This window comes from Podarcis melisellensis (genome assembly GCF_964234715.1).
Source record: "Podarcis melisellensis genome assembly, chromosome: 5".
NCBI lineage: Eukaryota > Metazoa > Chordata > Lepidosauria > Squamata > Lacertidae > Podarcis > Podarcis melisellensis.
The window spans coordinates 5,574,365-5,595,275 of record NC_138537.1 but is presented as its reverse complement, the minus strand read 5'-3'; the positions used below and the strand labels follow the sequence as shown (position 1 = coordinate 5,595,275).

Sequence of the window (20,911 nt, the reverse complement as noted above, 5' to 3'; positions counted from 1 at the left end):
GTAATCGACTCTGCAGCTAACCGCAACATGGTTCCAGAGATCCCTGCAGTCGAGAGGTGGAATTGCACAGCAGTTCCGAAAGGACAAACTATTAAGTTCGCGAATGGACAGAAAACTAGAGTTCACAAATGTGCTAATGTCTATCTTTCTGTTTTACAGGAGACGGTGGATTTTTGTATTGTTCCAGAGATTCATCACTGTTTGCTATCTGTGCCTTATTTGTTGAATAAGGGGTTCAAAGTTTGTTTTGAAAATGATGTCTGCACAATCTCCAGAGAGGGGAGGTTACTGGCCAAAGTGCAGAAGGGACAGAATGATCTTTTCATTCTTAAAACGTCTCTTGGAGGTGAGGGGAAGGTTGGGAAGGCACAAGCGTTGCGTGCTACAGTTCCCAACCAGCGTGCTACAATTCCCGCTCATAATGTTACATGTGCATGCGTATGGCATCAGAGAACAATTCATGGGTCGGTAGAGGACTTGCAGACTCTGCCCGAGGTTGCCACGGGGTGTAGGATTCAAAATTGTGGAAGTGCCATTGATTGTGACACTTGCAAGCAGGCAAAGGTGAGAGAGTGCAGTTACCCAAAGGTGGAACGTGTGGCCACTAAACCTTTTGAGTTGGTACACATAGATTTGGCCGGTCCTGTCAAGGAACCAAGTCTAGGGGGGGCCAGGTTTCTCCTAACTTTTTTGGATAATTTCTCGCAGAGTTCCTGGGCTCATGGTCTCAAATCCAGGGAGGATGCAGCACAGCTGATCAAGAGCTGGATTGAGGGGGTGGAACAGAGGTTCTCCACCAGGGTTCAAGAGATCATCAGTGACAGAAATGCTGAGTACACTGGTTCTGCGTTGCAGAAGTTCTTGCAGAAGAGAGGGATACGCCACACAGTTAATTCACCCCAGCAAGGGGGGGGGGGCAGAGCTGAGGAGTGGAGCTCTGGTTAAGGCTGCACAGGTGATGCTGAAAGAAGCCAGGTTGCCTCCTGAGTTTTGGGTGGAGGCTACTAGGGCTGTGTCATTCACCTGGAATCGTGTCTACAACTCACTGGTAGGTGACACACCGTTTTCTTTGTTAAATGGCCGCAAACCCCAGGTTCACTTTCTGCGGACTTTTGGGACTCCTGCGCTTGTCGCTTTGCCTAAGGCTTTGCAAGGGCCAGATGGAGCCAAAGTCCAGAAAATGATCTTCTGTGGGTATGAGCCAGATGCCCGTGCATGGCGTTTTGCTTACCCGTCAGGTGATCAGAGTAAGGTGCTGATCAGTAAACACGCTGAGTTCTTAGAGGAGGAGGTAAAGTCAAAGACTCCTGTCAGGCGTGATGTTCTCTCAGATTGTCTCTCTGACCCAGAAGACAGTTCTGATGAGGCAGAGGAAGAAGGGGCTGAGGCTGCTGATGACGACCAGGTCACTGACCAGGGTCAAGAGCAGGATGTGGCATCTCCACAAGCTGTTAAGAGACTGCCCAAGAGTCAGCCTAGTTCTCCTGTGAGTGTAATGGAGAGGATTCGAAGACGCTTTAAGTCAGAGGGTGAGTTCCATGATGCAGAGGATACACCTGCTGATCAAAGTGAGTCAGGGGGAACACCTGAGTTTGTGCCTAGGAGGTCCAGTCGCACAACGAAAGGTATCCCACCAGAGAGGTATCAGGCCACAGGTGCGTGGGTAAGTTTCGCACAGTGCGATTCTGAGAGCTGTGAGGTGGTTCCACAAATGCCAAACAGGTTTGCCAAGGGAGGGCACAAGGCATTGGGGAAGAGATTGATCTCACAAGGTGTTACTGAAGATGTTGCACAGGTATCACGCAGGGACACAAGGGGGGGTGTGATGGTTCAGAATTTATCTGGTTAAATTCCCCTGGTGTGTGTCACCTGCTGACGTCAGCTCACAGCTGGGCGGAGACAGAAGCTGGGCGGGACAATCCCTGTATTGTTCAGTTCCCCTGTGATCCTGAGGGGAGAAAGACGTACTCTCTGTGTATCTGAGAGAGAGTAATGGCGGCCAAGAGTGATGGACTTTAATGCTGTAATGTTTGAACAAAGAGCTGTAAATAGACGGAGCTGTCTATGTGTGCTTACAAGAAGCAAGACTGCTTTACACGCTGTGTTCAACTCTGCTAAGCCGTGACCTGAAGGGAGCAACAGTGGCGCAGCTGTGAAGAAGTGTGCCGGACCCGTTATAAACTGCTGATTGGGATCGTAAAGCTGTCCCCGATCGCGGCCCCATCGATCAAGGGAAGATCGATATCTCTCCGAACATTAACACCCTAAGAGGATTTGTATTTTTTGGTTTTTATGGAAGCCGCCCAGAGCGGCTGGGGAGTTCCAGCCAGATGGGCGGGGTATAAATTATTATTATTATTATTATTATTATTATTATTATTATTATTATTATTATTATATATTGCTTCTCCCATCACCACAGCCTTAGATTCCAGGAGAAGTCAGACATGGCTCTCTCTCTCTCTCTCTCTCTCTCTCTGACCTTCCAGAGAGCTTTTGCTTCCAGATTATAGCTCACATAATTCAACAATCAACTCTGGACTTTTGTGTTTCTAACTCACAAACAGTTGAGGGAGAGAAGCCCACACCCTTGCTCTCTGGCATGGAGCCACTCCCTATGTTCCCTTAAAGGACCCATATTTGGTGAGCCATTATCCCAGACCAGGCAATACATGGATTAACTTAACTACTTTGTTGTTGGCATCAGTCTGTCTTGAAAGACAATGGAGTGTGCCTTTGGGGGTGAAGTCAGAGTGCTGCATTGGCAACACCATAGTGACCTCCCCAGGGCGGCAGCATGGGCAGTGTGTGCTTGGAGGTCCTGGGCTGCCTAGACAAATTACCCCTCTCTTGGCTTTGCTGATATGGTCCAAAGGAAAGTAGAGCAATACGTTTGACACCAGCTGGGTTGCAGGAGTTGCATTTAAGGCATACAGTGGTACCTCGGGATGCAAACGGGATCCATTCCAGAGCCCCGTTCGCATCCTGAACAGAACGTAAGACGCGATGGTGCGTCTGCGTGTGTGCGGGTCACGTTTTGTCGCTTTGCGCATGAACGTAATGTCATTTTGAGCACCTGTGCATGCGCGAGTGGCAAAACCCAGAAGTAATGCACTCCGTTACTTCTGGGTTGCTGCGGAGTGCAACCTGAAAGCGCTCAACCTGAAGCACATTAAACCTGAGGTATGACTATAAGGCACTATCCAACCATCTTAGGGTTCCTTCATAGGGATTTTTTTTTTAAAAAACCTTCCTAAAAAACCCTGTAAACCAGTTAGAGGTGCTTGCAGCTTTCTCTTATCTGCTTCAGTCATTGAAATGAAATATGTACTGTAATGTATTTTTTCTTTCCGGAAGCAATACCTGTTTAGGTTAGCTAAGGTTAACCACCTGCACCTCCACTTTTCTCTTATGCTGAGCTACATGTATACAGTATAGTATGTTACTGGCTGTTTTATTTCATGAGCTCTCTCTCTCTCTCTCTCTCTCTCTCTCTCTCTCTCTCTCTTTTCCCCACCTTCTTAGTATGGTTTCAGAAAATGAACAGCTATAAAGGCTTTGTGATTTTCAAATCACATGTAATAGCTTCGTGTGTGGGATTATAGAGGATGATAGGATTTTCAATTACTGTGTCTCGTGGGAGCTCTGAGGCAAACTGGAGAAGGTTTTTGAAAAGTTAATCAGGGCTTGAGTAATTCACTTGAGGCTATGCTATTGCAAGTCACATTTGTGTCTCGACTGGGCTACAAGATGAAGATGCAAAATAACATCTTCGTTATGTGCTAGAGAGGCTGGTGCTTTGAGCAGAGCAGTGGCCAGGAAAATTTCAAATACTGAGTTACTGAGTGAAGAGGTAGAGTTATTCTTCTGAAGAAAAGAATGGCATGTTCTGACACTTTAACTCTCTTCAGCTCAGTTTGTATTCTGTACCACATGGGCTTTCATAGGCACTAGTCAAAGGTTGTGTCATACACCACCAATTGTTTAATTATATATTGGAGATTAGATTATACTATTATTCTGTTAGATTCTCCTATCTGTAAAAAGTCATTAAGTCACCTGTCTTGTAAGAAAGTAAAATTATGAAGCACATGTTTAAAGTACATTATTTTAAAAAGAATCTGTAAAGTATTGGGTATTCTTGCTGCTAGCAGCTTCATGTGGTATTTTAGCTTTGTGGCATTCTTGTAAGTTAATTAGTGACTTCCCAATCCCACTTCAAGAATCAGTGGGCTGGGTTTCCTACATCCTAACTGAACACTCCTCTCTCTGTCACACGTTTGATATCTACAGATTCCCCTGCTTGAAAAGGTGAGTTTTGATAAACTAAAATAACCTGACAATTGGTGTTTGCTAGTTAATTTCAGGAGTGGTGTTCTAGGCCAAGGAACAATAATAGCTGGACTTAACTGCCTTATTAAGGGCATCCTTTGTTGCTAGGCCTAACTTGACTACCCTAATACAGTATAGACTATGTAATGCAGCTCTTGGCTTGTGATTGTTCATGTAGAGAGGATACAGTTTCTGGGCTCCAGAGCTTGGTAGTATATGCAATAACTTCTCCTTCCTTTTGAAGAATAAATACTTTTCCCCAAGTTGCATGCAGGTAGGAAGGAATTGTTGTTTCTTTAACAGTCATGTCCGCTATGACTTTTGTAGGACAAATTGATAAAGTTATCGCAACTTTGGTGTGTACATAGCAAATGTCTCTCCTAATGAGCAATCAGAATTTCTCCTGATTGGAGGATTTGGAATTGTTTGAGAAATGAAGTGAAAGCTTTTTGTTATTTTGAACTCCCTGATGAATTGGGGTTGGCACAGATCAATGAAATGGGTTTGCATGACACAGAATATCCTTTTCAAATTATCCAAAGCAAGCAAGTTAGAAATTCATTTTTGAAAAGCTGCTCTGGGGTGGGTGGAGAAACCACACTAATTTGCAGCTTTAACTAAATGGTGTCGCACCTGTTTCATCCAGTGTTTTGAAATTATTAACTTTGGTTGTTAACAGGATCTTGTGAAAACTGTTCTGGGTGTATGCGCAGGGTGTTGCCAGAAAGAAACAAATCAGATATAGCAATGTACCAGATGAGAACTATTTTCATCAGTCAGGAAAGGCAGGCAAGGAAGGATGGGTCTATCAGTGGCTATTAACCATAACAGCAAAATGGAACTTCCAATTTTCAGACGCATGCAACAGGAGTGAGTACGGTCAAGGAAAAATCCTGGCAGGACATATAGAAGTCCTGGCTCCAGCTTGCTGGAAGCACCACAAAATACCTTGTTAGTTTCTTATCCTAGAACTGGCATTGCCTTTTCTTAATGCTCTATAAATTCTCTAATAATAATAATAGTAGTAGTAGTAGTTATGGTATCTCCCCCTGGAAAGCTGGAATTCTGTAGATTCTACGTATGCCACTGGATTAGGTGGCGGAGGGCTGTGTTGTAGCTATGTAGATTTCAATTCCCCAGGCAATATGGTGCCCCATGACTCAGACCCATAGGAGAAATGTCACTTGAGGGATTATATTGCTTGAGGGATTATAATTTAAATGCAAACTACTGGTGGTCTTCAGAGCGTTTCTCTGAGGAATATGATGCAGTCTGCCAGTCACCAGATATTCAGTCAGAGGAGAAGATAAAATATGATCTGATGCCATTCCCTCCAGCAAAGAGCAATCCTGTGGTTTTCCTGTTGTAGATGGGAACGCACTAGCCCCCATCAAGCAGGGTCGTCGAATTGCTTGGAATACAGGAAGCTGGCAGATATAGGTTCAAACCTCTGGCCCATCTAGTTCAGCATTGTCAGCACTGACTGGCAGTGCCTAGCCATGGTTTCTAGATGGAGTCTTTCCCACTTTTACCTGGAGGTGTCAGAGATTGAAGTGGGATATGCAAAGTATGTGCTCTGCCATTCTGCTAGGATTCTTAAGATATAAAATGGACTGAGGCAGAAATAATGCTTTTTAATCCAATTTATTTGCATTCTGTTTTTTCCTGTCAAGCCGTTTGAATTCCAAGATGCATTGGAAACAGCTGCTCGGGCAGAAGGTCTTCCATTAGATGTCCCAACAAATTCTCACTTGGGCGTGTTGGATAAGGGCCATCACAGAGGAAAATATCACCATGGCTTGAACTTGATGAAACCTATCCGGACTACTTCAAAGTAAGACTTTGTGTATTAAACTACAGACACAGCTGATCTGAAAATAGAAGTGTTTAGAGGTGATAGAAGCATGCTTGTTGGAAAAATAGCAACTTTGATTTTAAAAAGTGAGTTCCCACTCATACAGCTAAGCTTGCTAAGAAAAAGTGGCAGCCACCATCTTGAATAATTAAAGTTCTTATTTTACTTCTGAAAGCTGTAATGTGTTTTATGCTTTTGGTTTTGTTATAATATCTCTTTTCCTCTAATTATAGACATCGACATCCAATAGACAATGCCGGACTTTTCTCCTATTTGACATTCTCTTGGCTTACTCCTCTGGCACGAACAGCCTATAAGAAAGGAGAACTGTTCACAGAAGATGTATGGTCCTTATCAACCCATGAGTCGTCAGAAGTTAACTGCAGAAGGTATGTTTTTGCTATGTTGTCTCTAAAAAGATTTGCCTTCCTTGGGATAGCCTACTGTAAGATGTTGTGTCAGGTGATGATTGAAGGCTGTTCTGGCTACTTCTTTCTGGGAATTTCTCCTATCTCTTTTCTTTGTCTTTTCCCTTGCCGTCAGAAATGAACTGAAGACCATCTAATTAAGGGCTATGCCAGTGGCTCCCCTTTGGATCTTCTTCTTTCTCCTTCTTTCTTTATTAAAAATTTCCCACTCTTGTCCCATTTAGTTCATGTTATTTGATGTTGAAGAAAATGGAGGTGAGATTCCTTACATCTGTATTTTGTGTTGTTCCAGGCTGGAAAGATTGTGGCAGCGAGAACTGCATGAACGTGGGCCAGATGATGCCTCTCTCCGAAGGGTCGTATGGGTCTTCTGTCGCACCAGGCTCATCATTTCCATAGTGTGCTTGATGGTCACACAACTTGCTGGCTTCAGTGGACCAGTAAGTACTATCCATCCTTTGTCTAACATCCAGAGTGGGCTCCATCCCATGGCCAGTGCTAATGTATTCCAAGTTCTTGCAGAGGATCTTCGAAATGTTTTGATTAGTTAGAAATATGCCTTGCAGTTTGCAGAAAATGAATAAGTCTTTTCAGAATGCTGCGGGAATCTTAAAGCTTTCAAACTGTTTTGTGTGTATGTGGCGGTTTTTATTGTTTGTACCAGGTGGCTGGATACGGGAGGGTGATGAATTTTGGGGGAAATCAGCAAAGCAGTGCTTTGTTAGGTCACTTGCTTTGAGTGCTCTCTGCAATAAATGGAATGGAGTGCTGGTACTAAATCACTTCTTAAGATCTGTAGGAAACAGGGCTCAGAGGATTCTGCAGAGCTAGTGTTGTTCGACTTCTTTGAAAAGGCAGTCGGATAGGTTATCCTTCTGGTGGCATGATTGGAAGACTAGCTGCTACTTGTAGGTGGTAATGAAGATGCAGCATGTAGGACTTGACATTCACAGCAATTTTTTTTTGTCGCCTGTTTGTTGCACGTGCTGTGCAAGATTTACTCTTTAACATCTTGACTAAATCTATTCTCTACAAATTTCCCTTGAGGAGTAGGAGCAGTGTTATTGCTTGTAGTACACATTTCAGTGTGCTGTTAAGCGGGATGGTTCAATGCTTGGGTAAGTACAGCTGAGGTTAATGTTAAAAACAGTCTTGTCTTTTGTCTCTCTCTCTTTAAAAAATTCCAAACCCCACTCATTTTCTTAAATCTCGAAAGTTTTCTTGCGTTCCTTGTTAAGAAGGGAGTAAGTAGTTTTTCTTGGTTTTCTTTGTTCTGTTTTGTTTGTTAATAGTTGGTGGTGGAACTTTGAATCACTTGCAAAGGGGTTTATTTGATAATGCTTTTAATTGCCAGTAAGAATGAGGTTTAATCAGAACAAGCTTCCCCCAAGAAGAGCTTCTGTCATTGTTTCACTACAGGGACCTGTGGATGCTCTTACCTCTAGCATAGAGTCGGTAGCAGAGTTGCCCCTTATGTCTTTGGACTACATGATTCCAATCTATCAAACCCAAACTGCAAGACAGGAAGGAACTGAATAGAATATACTCTGTGGTGGATTAGGATGTACCTAATCTGTGCACATCCTCCATTACTCAGTAACCTGTGTTCTCTGAATGAAGAACTCTATTAATTGACTTTGTTGTCTGGAACAAGAGAGGAATCCTTACTACCTCACTACTTTGAAACCTAATTGCTGTTCATGCTGAAATATCAGTGTTTTTTGTTTTTTTGTTTTTAAATCTTTTCGTGTGAGAGTGGTGCTTGAAAACAGAGCACCCAAATTACCCTTTTGTATTGCTAAGTAAAATGAGCCAGTTTTGCAAATTGCCATTCTCAGGAGTAAAAATGGGAAGCAGCAGTTCTTAAAATTCTTAAACATAGAGGTGTTACTGTCCATAAGTTCCTTGTATATCCAGATGTGCAATAGTCTGCCCCCCTCCCCTTTTAAAGTATATTTTGTAAAAATTTCTTTCCTGGCACTGTTTTCAGACTCATGTTAACCCTTCATCCAGTTGAGACAACATGGGTTTGTCTAATGTCTGTAGAGCTCAGAATGAGATGTAACTTTTAAAAATATGTTCTATTGTGGGGGCTGCTAAGCATTTCATGTTCAGGTTTGCTCAGTCCTGCCAAAGGTATCAAATTTGGGTTTGGATGATGCTCAAAAGCAGATTTTTCTCTTTGGAAGAACAGCAAAAGTTCCTGTTGCAGTGAAGTGCAGTTTGATTCCTCATTTAGTTTTTGAAGGTGTATTGTGGGGTGTGGGGAGGGGGGGTTGGTTGGAAGGGGGAGCTATTTGAGGTAAGCCTCCAACTCTTCCAGTTCAACTCCAGCCACAGCTTCCTTTGTGCTGTAAAAGCTGGATGCAGCTGGGGGGGATTTTTCTCTGTAGTGGAACCAATGACAGAAGCTGTTCTTTAGAATTTCCAGGATGGCTGTATTCTGCGATCAGAATGAGACAGTCAAGCTGGGCAGAATCCAACGCCAAGATGAAAGGTAAGGTGACGTTTATTCATGGGAATGCTTAAGATAGTCAGGCAGCTAAGAGCAGCTATTTCCATGATAGTTTTCAGAAGTAATTTCCCATACCTCTGCTAGTTTTGGTAGCTATAATTTTTGTACAGTTTTATATGATGATATTCTCTTCATTGCTTTAACCAAAAACAATGTTATAAGATTGAAAATGTCATTTCCCCTCTTAATATTGCTATAACAACTTTCTTCAAATCTTAAAAAAGTGTAAGCAACCTTTCTTATTCTACACTGGAGTTTCTGATTTCGTGTGCAATAAAAAGGAACACTCTAAATTAGAGAAGAAGAGAATTCCTTCTGATGTTGCACGTGCTCTGCTAGAGACTTTTCCCCCTGTACCACACCTGTCAGTGTGTTGTAAGGTTTTGGCTCAGGAGTTATTGGCTCTTCCACTGACTCAGCTGCCTTTGTAGGATTGAATGCTAGGAAAGAACCAAATACCTTCTTGCTTAAGTAACACCAAGCCAGCTGCTATGTCTTGAACATGAAGGATGTAAAGCAAGGCCAATGGAGGAGATAGCTGGCTTACATAACCTTGAAACATGAGCTGTTGCACTTTCATCAGGAATTTGTATAAGGCTCTCTTTTTGTGCTTTTAATGGTCACTTTGAGAACATGATGGACACCTGGCTCTTAACATGTGCACATGGAAGTGCATGGGAGAAATGCTATACAGTTGAGTTCTCGATTATGACATTCAGAGTTGACTCCCTCAGGACTCACGTGCTTGTTCTGCCTCCATTTTTTAATCTGTCACTTGATGCTGGGCTTTAGCAGCTATTACCTTTGCTTGAAGCAGTGTGTGTTCGTTTCCCATCCATTCTTGTGTTGCACAGAACTCTGATTTGCAAACCTTAGTTTAGTCAAGAGGACTTCCTGCGGACTCTGAAAGCCTTCCCAAACCGCTGCCTTGGTTTCAGATTTTTGTGGTTGGCAAAGGTACTTCAGCTCTGATTAAAGAACCCTAAACGCCAGCATCTGTAGGCATCGTTGAAAAAGTCCGACTGGGAAGCCTTATTGTAGTAGAGCTCTGTTAAACCAATCACGAAAGCCCACCTGGCCTTGGAAGTCTTCCTGACTAGCTGCACAAGTTTCGCTCTTCCTCGGACTTTGTGAACAAATACTGGCTCTGCTTTTTCATGTATCGTTTAAATTCTGTGTGTATGTGAAGTTTTAACTTGGTTTTGTGTCGGAAGCCAGACTGTATGTTGGATTCAGGCCTTGTATAACTTTTCCTTGTGTGTGCAGATTTGTATGTTTTCCACAGCACCTTTCTTTTCTTTTCTTTTGTACAGTGTTTGTGAGATGTTTTTATCCATTTTAATATGGTGGCACTTTACAAAATAATAATAAAGTTACTGCTCCCATTTATTAGTACTTAATATTGCGATGAACGTGAGTTGTGTACTGCACTGTGCCCCTTGGTCAGCACACGCGATGGGGGACTCGTGCTTTGGTGCTGTTTCCCTCTCTCTTTGCAGGTGGTGTTTGAAATGTGATTGCCGAGGTAAAATTGTTTTTGTCTTTTGAGGGGGGAGGCTGGGGTGGAGTGGGAGAAGGGTTGCATTTTTTTTTTTAATTGTTGCTATCGCCTTTTTTATTTTCTTGCTTGTCCTTTTCTTTACTATTAAACTGCTGATGTTTATTTTCAGGAATGTTTTGCAAAATGTCCTTCTCACACTCTTCCCCAGTTCAACTGTAGGTACATTTGTTCCTTTTTATCAAATAAGCACGTTTGAAACAAAGAAATAAAACAGGTCTTAATGTCATGTGTATATCTTTTATTTTTTATTTTTAAAAAAGATGTGCTCAGTTTTTGCATAAGTACAGATTACTATAAAGAATATGATGATGGATTGCTTTCAGCTAACTGACAGATTTATGTTAAGTTAGATTACCTCAAGGAGCAGGATTTTCTTATAAACCATTGAAAAATTCCAAATTATTTCACTTGCGGAATTTTGACTTTACTGCTTGTTTTCAGCATGGATTATTTAATAGCTGTGGTTCCAAAGACTTCCAATCAACAATACATGTTTCTTACTGGAAATGAAGCAGCTCCTTATTTCTAACTTAACATAAAACAATTAAATGGTTCCTCTGGCACATTGAGGTGTTCATGCTTGTTTGCATTTCTCCCTGTAGGCCTTTGTTGTGAAACACCTCCTTGAATACACGCAGCAAACGGAGCCCAACCTGCAGTACAGCCTCTTGTTAGTTTTTGGCCTCTTAATGACAGAGATAGTGCGCTCCTGGTCCTTGGCTTTAACCTGGGCTTTAAATTACCGCACTGGGGTCAGACTGCGCGGAGCTATCCTTACCATGGCTTTTAAGAAAATACTCAAGCTGAAAAATATCAAGGAAAAGTCTTTGGGAGAGGTAGGCTGAAATGCATCCTTTTGCCATTGCAAAAAACAAAAATTCCTGGGAGGTGGGAGTGGGTGGTGTGGGGATGCCTCCACATACTCAGAGTAACCTGCAGTTCAAGTCAAGCAGATACAGCCCCCAGCTAGACAGGTAACTCAGGCAAGCAGTTTATGCAGAGGGCTCTGTGTGTTCCCTCCACAGCCTTAACCTGTCCCAAGTGCCTTCTGATAACATGCTGTTTAGTCGTGATCTGAACTAGTCCTGCTTAAAGTAAAGTCAGGAAGGATAACAAGACTTCTGAAGGTGGGGAGCAAAAAATGGTCTGCTGTGCTTGCTTCAAGGAGTGTTTATCTGCAAATGCCTTTGCTCTTGCATTTCATCTTAATTGGCTTGGCGTGGGGTAGTGGCTGACTTACCTGAAAGGCCAGCACCACCCATATGAATCTCTCCAAGCTATTCGGTTGGCCCTTCCTGCCCATACAATTGATGGATATCAAGTGCAGGGCTTCTTCTGCAGTGGTACTCAAATGTGGAATTCCCTTGCTGGGGAGTTTTCTTTCCCCACCTTTGGATTTGATCAGTCATTTGGAGTTTCTTTCTTTCTTTCCCTATTGCTCCATAGCTGCCTTTTAGTGTTCAGTTTTATTGACTGGTAGTTGTTTTTTAAAACAAAATGAATTAAATGGTTGTTGTACACTGCTTTGAATGCACATGTGCAGAAAAGCTACCTGTAAATTATAGGAGTTAAATCTTCTGAGGATAATGTTCATCTCTTCTCCCTGGTCATCTTTCATTTACATTGTGTTTCAGCTCATAAACATGTGTTCTAATGATGGACAGAGAATGTATGAGGCGACAGCAGTGGGTAGCTTGTTGGCTGGAGGTCCTATCGTTGCTATTCTTGGCATGGTTTATAACGTCATCATACTGGGACCAACAGGTTTTTTGGGATCGGCAGTCTTCATTCTCTTCTACCCAGCGATGGTGAGTAGGTGCCTATCTGCCTATGAGCTGAATGTGTATTTAGGAAGGAAAGGTCAAAAAGTCTGCTTCAATCAAATGTGATTCTTTTTTTATATGAGTAGCACTTCCTTTGTGTAAAGGAAAAAGTGTGTCAGCTGCATGTTGGTGAAGGTCAAACATTGATCATCTTTGCTAGATGATACACAGAAATAAGGATCAATTACAGTTGTGGTAAATCTGCAAAGAAGTCAACCACACAAATAGATATGGCTCTCAATGCTTTTTGATGAAACTAGGGAAATGTCTGTAAAAACCATGAAGTCTAAAAACATACATTTAAAAAAATACCCCATGTAATATATTTAGGAAATACACACTACAGAATGTTAATCATATTGCACACAGTACAGTGGTACCTCGCAAGACGAACGCCTCGCAAGACGGAAAACCCGCTAGACGAAAGGGTTTTCCGTTTTGGAGGCGCGTCGCAAGACGAATTTCCCTATGGGCTTGCTTCGCAAGACAACAGCCCATAGGGAAATCTCCGGGACAGTGGGGAAGCGCAGCGCGTCTTCCCCGCTGTCCTCGGACCTCCTCCGAAGCCTGTCGGCGGGGCGGGGACACCTCCTCCCGCCGCCGGGCTTCGGAAGGATGCCCCGATGCCGGGCGGCGGGGCGGGAAAACCTCCCTCCGCCGCCCGGCATCGGAACGATGTCCCGAAGCTGGGCGGCGGGGCCGCGAAGCCTGGGCGCGCTGGCAACTCTCCGCAAGGAGCGCTCCCGCTGCTTGCGGAGAGGTCCGCGAAGCCTGTCCTGGACCTCTTCTGAAGGCAGGCGGGGGGCAAAAGTCTTTGTCCCCCCTGCCTGCCTTCCCAGGGGCTTTTAAATCGCCCCGGACAGCGGAGAAGTCCTCCGCTGTCCCGGGCGATTTTAAAATGCCGCCCGCCAGAAGAGGTCAGGGGAAGGCGGTTTCCATAGGAACACATTAATTGATTTTCAATGCATTCCTATGGAAAACCGTGAATCGCAAGACGAAAAACTCGCAAGACGAAGAGACTTGCGGAACGAATTAATTTCGTCTTGCGAGGCACCACTGTACATCACATACAATAACTAAACAGTGTTTAAAACTATTACAATGACTGTCATACAAAAACGTAACCCAAAATTGTTTTCTAAAAAAACCCACTGTTCTGAATAATATTACTGCATTTAGAAAGTTGTAGCTTTAAGCAAGAGAAATGAAATGTGGTTTGTTCGTGGCAGACTTTGTTATTTCCCTTTAATGCTCCCTGCCACTTATCCTGTGTCTGGATGCTTTCAGATAGCCTTCCTTCCTTCTTGGGCAGCAAGACCCCTAGAGATGAGAAAACACCATTAAGTCACCTTGCACAGCCCTGGTGAACTTCGATTAATATGTGTTGTTTGTTGTTAAAGGTGATCCTACTGTGTCTGCTCTTGGGTTTTATGGTGCCTCTTTTCATTGCAGATGTTTGCATCCCGCCTCACAGCTTATTTCAGAAGGCAGTGTGTGTCTGTAACCGATGAGCGTGTCCAGAAAATGAATGAAGTTCTTAATTACATTAAGTTCATTAAAATGTATGCCTGGGTCAAAGCCTTCTCTCAGAATGTTCAAAGTGAGTGTCAGTTTCCTTTCTCTCCACCTCCCAACAATTTGGCAAGAAAGAGACCTTGCTAGATCATTTAGCACTCTGCTTCGGCTGAAACCTGGTCATGACACTGGAAACTTCTTTCTCACTGTTGTTGAACTTGTATGGCTGTTTGTAATGCGAGAGCCAATCTGCATTCATGTTTGGGATTGCTAGTCTTAAAAATGACGTGCTCCAGTGCTGGGCATTTTAAAACCTAAAACATAGGCATATTATTTGTCTTTGGTATTAGTACTAATCTATATCATCATTTTGTTCCACTATAAGTTTACTTCTGGAACATATCTGTAATGTCATGACTGAAAGTTCTCTAATTAACATGGAGAGCTTCATGCATGTGCTGCGTGTTCTGCTTGTCTCATGTGTTTTGCGGTTGTGTTGTCTATTCTCAGAAATCAGAGAGGAAGAACGCAAAATCTTGGAACGTGTTGGATATGTCCAGAGCATCACTGTAGGAGTGGCTCCCATAGTTGTAGTCATTGCCAGTGTGGTGACCTTCTCTGTTCATATGATCCTTGGCTATGATCTAACAGCAGCTCAGGTAATGTTAACTTCAGACATGGGAATGGGCAGGCTGGGTGGCTGAAATCATCCTTTACCTGCTTCTGGTCTGTCACTCTTCTTCCCATTGCCATTACATTGGGTGGAGAGAGCTTTCCTCCACCTTGGTAGTTGAAAAATCGGGGGTGAACAAATAAAAGCAATAATTACCAACTTTAGGATCCAACTTCTCCTATCCTTAAGGGCCTTGACAAAATTGTCTCCACCTGTCAGTGGAATGTCAGCAGTGCGGGTGCACAAAGCACTTCAAAGGGGAGGTTATTTCACAGGGACAGGGCCACCACAGAAAAGGCCCTCACACACACTTCTCTCTCTCTTCCCCCCCTTCATTAGGGGCTGGGGCTACAAGCAGGGTTTCTTTTGCTGATGTTAATGCTCAAGCAGGCTGATACAGGAGGAAGCATCCTTTTAAATATTGTGCTAAAAATTCTTCCATTTGTGTTTCAGGCTTTTACTGTGGTTACAGTATTCAACTCAATGACCTTTGCTCTGAAAGTCACACCTTTTTCTGTGAAGTCTCTTTCTGAAGCATCTGTTGCAGCCGACAGATTTAAGGTGAGCAGTCACAACCTTGCTACTTTAGCTCCTTTCAGCCCAAGAAGGGTGTGATGTAGACATTATTGACTTCTCTTGAAATTGCAAGATTGGCCATTTTACTGTAATATACTGACTCAAATCTTAAAGTATGCACTTACCTCCATTGTAAAAAGTGAGTGTAGGATTGCATCCTTCTTAAGCATAAGCCTGTAGAGAAACATGGACAGCATGTCATACATGCATTTTCAAATGTGAGGATTTCAGGCTACTGTAAGGAATATAGGGAATATAGGTAACCATAATAGTTTATAGTATCAGTTGGTTGCTTAGAACAGTGACTTTCAATCTTCAGAAAACCATATCTGTTTCTTCTGTGGAATCCCTGTGAGTTGCAGGAGATTCTGTGGCTTATTTTAGGATGTTCAGTCCTTTGCAGTAGAGAGCTGTCCGGGCTGCTAGACCTCACCATTGTCCTGTGTGTGTTGAGAGTACATATCAGAACACAACCAGGATGCACATTCCACACCCTCCCCTTTTTCTCTGGGCTTCTAGGAGTTTTTGGCTGGAGTCCAGCTCTTTCCCCAAAGCCAAAGCCATTTTACATATGTACGTATATATACATTTTATATGCATAAATGGCTCTTGGATCTTTAAGCTACTGCCACTTGAACATTCAGAAATTCCTCAAGCAAGCTAGCGATTTAGCCCATTTTAATCATTTTTAATTATTTGAGAGAGCAGCAGCAGAATCATTACAAAACGATATAAAGAGGAATCAACTGAGTTTTGCTCAGAGTAGAGTAGACCTAATTTAGTAATCTAGTGCAATTCCCATAATTATTTCTGGGTAGGGAATTGGTATCTGAGGGAAAGGTGCATATTGGTTGGAAATAGCGGTTTAACTAACTGGAAATTGCTTGGTTTTCATTTGATTTTTCTGTGCTAAACTGTTTGACAGATATTGTGGAACCTAAGAATATATGAGTATATGGATGTGGTGGAAAACATGATAAAGAGCCTCTGTACTATCCTCAGAGTTTCTTGTAACTTGTCAAATTCTTAGGCAACTGAATTTTGTGCAGGGAATTCAGCCCCCCCCCCCAACACTGGCTAAGAAACATTTTGCATCCCTAAGTCTTGTGGAATTTCTAATGAGCAAACCTTTCCTCTGCTTCCTCTTGTCACTCTATGTCATCCTCCAAACCCTGAAATGCAAGATGAATGGGGGGACGGACGGACGATATTGAACCTAACCATATTTGTGTCCGGAGAATGGTGACTCTGCAGAAGACTCTCTGTCTGAGAACCACCACATTCATGGCTAGCCAGGCCCTTTTGTGGACCTGGAGTTAGTTTTCACTAATGAGCTACCTTTTGCTCTTCAGCTTCCTTCCACTGTATAGCCTGATGTGTGTTGCTGCGTGAGTGTGCCGTAGGCTTGTCCCCTTCCAGTCTTGACCAGGTGTCTCATCTTTGCACCTCTCTCACAACTCCTATCAGAGTTTGTTTCTAATGGAAGAGGTTCATATGGTAAGGAAAAAACCAGCCAACCCACACACCGCCATAGAGGTGAAAAATGCCACCTTGGCATGGGAATCCTCCCATGCCAGTGTCCAGAGCTCCCCAAAGATGACTCCTAAAATGAAAAAAGACAAGAAAGAGAAGGGCAAGAAAGAGAAGATGAAGTTGCAGCAACGCGAGGGACAGCAGGCGATGCTAGCTGAGCAGAAGGGTCAACTCTTAGTGGACAGCGACGACCCGCCAAGCCCGGAGGAGGAGAACAAAAATGTCCATCTAGCAAATGTCCGGCTGCAGAGGGTTCTTTACAATGTAGACCTGGAAATCGAGAAGGTGAGGAATCAAAAATCTCTCTCCTTTGCATCAGAACTTAAAAGGCTGTGTTTTGTGTTTGTGGCAAATACAGTTTCAGTACATCAGTGCAATAATATACGTATTAAGTCCTGAAAAGAGGGTCAGGCATGCTACAGAGCTGTGACCTACTATATAGCCCCACAGGAAGGGTCCATGTGAGTGCTCCTATAGGTTTTCACACATAAACACCAGTGCTGTGTATAATAAGCGAAAGGCTAAAGTGACTTCCCTTCAACACAGTGTGGAGCCAGTGTTGGACCTAGGACCTGGGAGACCAGGGTTCAAATCCTCACTTGGCCGTGAAGCTGACTGGGTGACCTTAGGCCAGCCGCTCACTCTCAGCCTAACCTACCTATGCCACCTTGAACTTATTGAAGGAAAGGTGGAATATAAGTGTATCTAAATAAAATTTTAAAATGCAAAAACTGATGCTGCAGTCCTGTGCATGCTTACATGGGAGTAATCACCAATGTGCATAGAATTGTGCTGGCCGTTGCTTTGAGTTTACTATAGTTTGAGTTTTGTGGCAGTTGTTTTGTGGCAAGTAAGTCCAGAAGATATTGGCAACTTCCTGTCAAGGGAACTGATGTGAGACTAAAAATACTAATGCTGAGGGCAGCCTTCTCCGGTACTGCAGATTTCTTACCCCCCCCCCAATTGTATAATCTAATATTGCCAGTGATTATTCTCCCCACCCCTTGCACTTGTTAAGATTGCTTCCTACCATGAAATACTATTTCTGTTAGAATAACATTTCTTTTTACGGTCTAATCTAGGGGAAACTTGTTGGCATTTGTGGCAGCGTGGGGAGTGGGAAAACCTCGTTCATTTCAGCCATTTTAGGGCAGGTGAGAAACAATCTCATGTTTTCTTATTTTTTCACACTGTCTGTTTTGCTGGCTCTGTTTGCATTCTGCCTGTGCGAGGAGCACGATATCTGTGCCACCAACAGTTGCATTTTGCTCAATGTACCTTTAGCCCACATGATAAATAATTTATCTGACCTCAGACTTGGATCATAAACAACAAGTGAGGCATGCTTAAGATCTTAAAAAGTTTTAAATAGCTATGCATGCTGAACTTGAAACAAGCTATGCTTTTTTTGTGCTCGAGCGGTTGAGCAGGGCGGGGGGGGGGGAGTATAAGAGGAAAGGAAGGAGGGGAAACCTTTCCCATACAGATGTGGAATGGTATCATTTCTCAACTTTCTTCTGCTTGTTTCAGATGACTCTGCTGGAAGGCAGTATTTCTGTGGATGGAACATTTGCTTATGCAGCCCAGCAGGCCTGGATTCTCAATGCAACACTTAGAGACAATATCCTCTTCGGGAAGGAGTTTGAAGAAGAAAGGTTTGTAAGCTGTAGTGATATACCGACAAATTGCAAATGCTCAGCCTGGTCTAGCTTGGTGCGAGTTAAAAAAGATACTCCATATGTCCCTTTATTTCTGTACTATCATTGCATGCCTTCTGAAGCAGTTTTGTAATATGTACTGCCTGCCTTAGTCTGATTAAAAGTTTGCAATTTCTGGCCTTTGGTTTCTTTGGTATATTTGCTCCTTTTCTAATTTTTCATAGCTCCTTTTCAGTCCTTCCTTCCTCTGTTGCAGCTAACACCATACCTGGAAATGTTGCTGTTCACTGCTTTTTTAAAATGTGTTTTTTCCAGGTATAACACTGTGCTGAATGACTGCTGTCTCAGACCTGATCTGGCTATCCTGCCTAATGGAGACTTGACAGAGGTAGGAATCTTGTTAGGCAGCCACTCTCCCAGGGCAAACAGCTCACTATAAGGCCAGGCACTCTCACACACCTCATTTTGGTGTACTGGTCTGTTGCCCATGTCATGTTCTCTTTCTGCCTTTGACTGCACTTACTTCCCAGGATTCACAAGCCCAGTGAGCTATAGCAGTTAGGTGGTTTGGCTCAAATGTAGAGGAAATGTAGTGCAGGCCTTCAGGTTTTTTGGGCCAATAAACTGATTCCCATCTTGCTGGGCTATTGTGCAACTTCTCTAAGGTCTTTGGAAGAAGGACAGGATATAAATGTAATGGAAAAATAAAGTCTTTCTGTTTCATCTTAAGTGATAAAAAAGGAGATCCTTTAACAAAGCATCTTTAACTTAGATTGGTGAACGAGGCGCAAACCTGAGTGGGGGGCAGCGCCAGAGAATCAGCCTCGCTCGAGCTCTGTACAGCGACAAGGACATTTACATCCTTGATGACCCTCTCAGCGCCTTGGATGCCCATGTTGGAAACCACATATTCAACAGTGCAATACGGAAGCACATGAAGTCAAAAACAGTTCTCTTTATCACCCACCAGCTGCAGGTACACTTGTGGTTCTGCCCTCAGCCTCTTCATCAGTTTGACGTGGGAAAAGTAAGTTTGGGTGAGGGTAGATGCCGCTGTTAAGAGTAGCTGTTAATCTGTACGGCCCAAATTGCTGATCGCTCTACAGAGGGGAAAGGTAAGAGGCATCTTCACTGTCTTAAGTGTAAGCGCAGAGGGGAAGGCAGCCAAGGGAGTCTGCAGAGAGAAACCAAGGAAATGCATCCAGAATTAAATAACTGCAGCCACACGCACAGTACACCTGGTGGTTAATGTGCAGAATAAGGAAATGAGGCTGCAGCAGTTGGGTTTTCAAGTTTGGAAAAATCTAGTGGATCATAAAACAGGGATGGGCATTTTAGACGGAAATAAACTGCTTTCAAAACAACAAGAACGAGGTTCTTCAGTAAGGCTGACTAGACACAGTTTCAGGATAAACAGATGGAAGTACTGTTCGGTGTAATTGTAATTAAACCTATATTATTGCGTTAGTTGCTTCATGGTATTGTGATAACCCATTAACATCAGGAAGGGGGAAATGAAAAAGGAATTTGAGCATAGCAGCCTCACACGGTAATTATTCTCTCCCTGTCTTTGGCCTTGTAGTATCTTGTGGATTGTGACGAAGTGATCTTCATGAAAGAGGGTTGTGTCACTGAGAGGGGAAGCCATGAGGATCTGATGAATTTGAATGGTGACTATGCAACCATTTTTAATAACCTGCAACTGGGAGAGACTCCACACATTGAGGTATCTGTTACTACCTTTTCTTATGCTTGCAAGCCATTTGTTGCAGCTCTCATGGAAAGTGACTAGTCATTGTTTTTTTTCTTGTGGATAGGGGAAGTTTCTACTGAGAACCATCTCTGTAATTATCTTTGTTGAATGTGCTGTTTTGGAGTTAAAATAGGTTGTGTCCAATTTCCCCCATTTGTTTTCCTCCCAGATTAATTTAAAGAAAACCACAAACAATTCACTGAAAAGGCACCCAGATAAAGGCACTAAAACAGGATCTGTGAAGAAAGAGAAAGCAGTCAAGAAGGAAGAAGGTACCATTTTCCACCCAGAAATGCATGCAAACTTACTTCTGCTCAAATGGAACTCTGGCTTAAAGTGATCTAGTCCATCAGTGTATTCTGTTTGGATTTAGTACATTCCAGATGGTTTTCAATACAGCTGACAACCTGGTTTAGGTGTGGATAACCCATCTTGCCCTTTGGCATTTGAAGCTTTAAGTTCTTGTGTGCCACAGAGATGCTGGTTAATCATTAAAACACAGCATCTGGACAGAGAAGTTTGTGTTACACTTGTAAACTTTCATTGAGTGATGTGAGGGCCTGAATACTGATAGGGGTTGTCTTTATATGAGAGAACGTAGAGCAGAAGTTAACTCTGACCCACTAATAATTTCAATCTATTTGTTTTATAAATATATGTCATGCATAGATAGGGAAATCTGTATAAGG

The 20,911-nt window shown here is 43.0% G+C and overlaps 1 protein-coding gene across 2 annotated transcripts in view; it reads left to right on the top strand.

Moving 5' to 3' along the window:
• Positions 1–20,911, top strand: part of ABCC5 (ATP binding cassette subfamily C member 5) — a 49,111-nt gene that overhangs the window by 13,941 nt on the left and 14,259 nt on the right. The window contains exons 3-17 of one of the 2 annotated variants that reach the window (XM_081910718.1): positions 6,006–6,166; positions 6,421–6,576; positions 6,908–7,055; positions 11,294–11,527; positions 12,326–12,499; positions 13,967–14,114; positions 14,540–14,688; positions 15,156–15,263; positions 16,746–17,096; positions 17,894–17,965; positions 18,342–18,466; positions 18,785–18,857; positions 19,242–19,445; positions 20,052–20,195; positions 20,392–20,494. In XM_081910718.1, coding sequence (XP_081766844.1) covers positions 6,006–6,166; positions 6,421–6,576; positions 6,908–7,055; positions 11,294–11,527; positions 12,326–12,499; positions 13,967–14,114; positions 14,540–14,688; positions 15,156–15,263; positions 16,746–17,096; positions 17,894–17,965; positions 18,342–18,466; positions 18,785–18,857; positions 19,242–19,445; positions 20,052–20,195; positions 20,392–20,494 — 2,350 coding nt within the window. Of the gene's footprint in view, positions 1–6,005; positions 6,167–6,420; positions 6,577–6,907; positions 7,056–11,293; positions 11,528–12,325; positions 12,500–13,966; positions 14,115–14,539; positions 14,689–15,155; positions 15,264–16,630; positions 17,097–17,893; positions 17,966–18,341; positions 18,467–18,784; positions 18,858–19,241; positions 19,446–20,051; positions 20,196–20,391; positions 20,495–20,911 lie in introns of those variants that run through there. The other variant, XM_081910719.1, reaches the window with a different exon arrangement.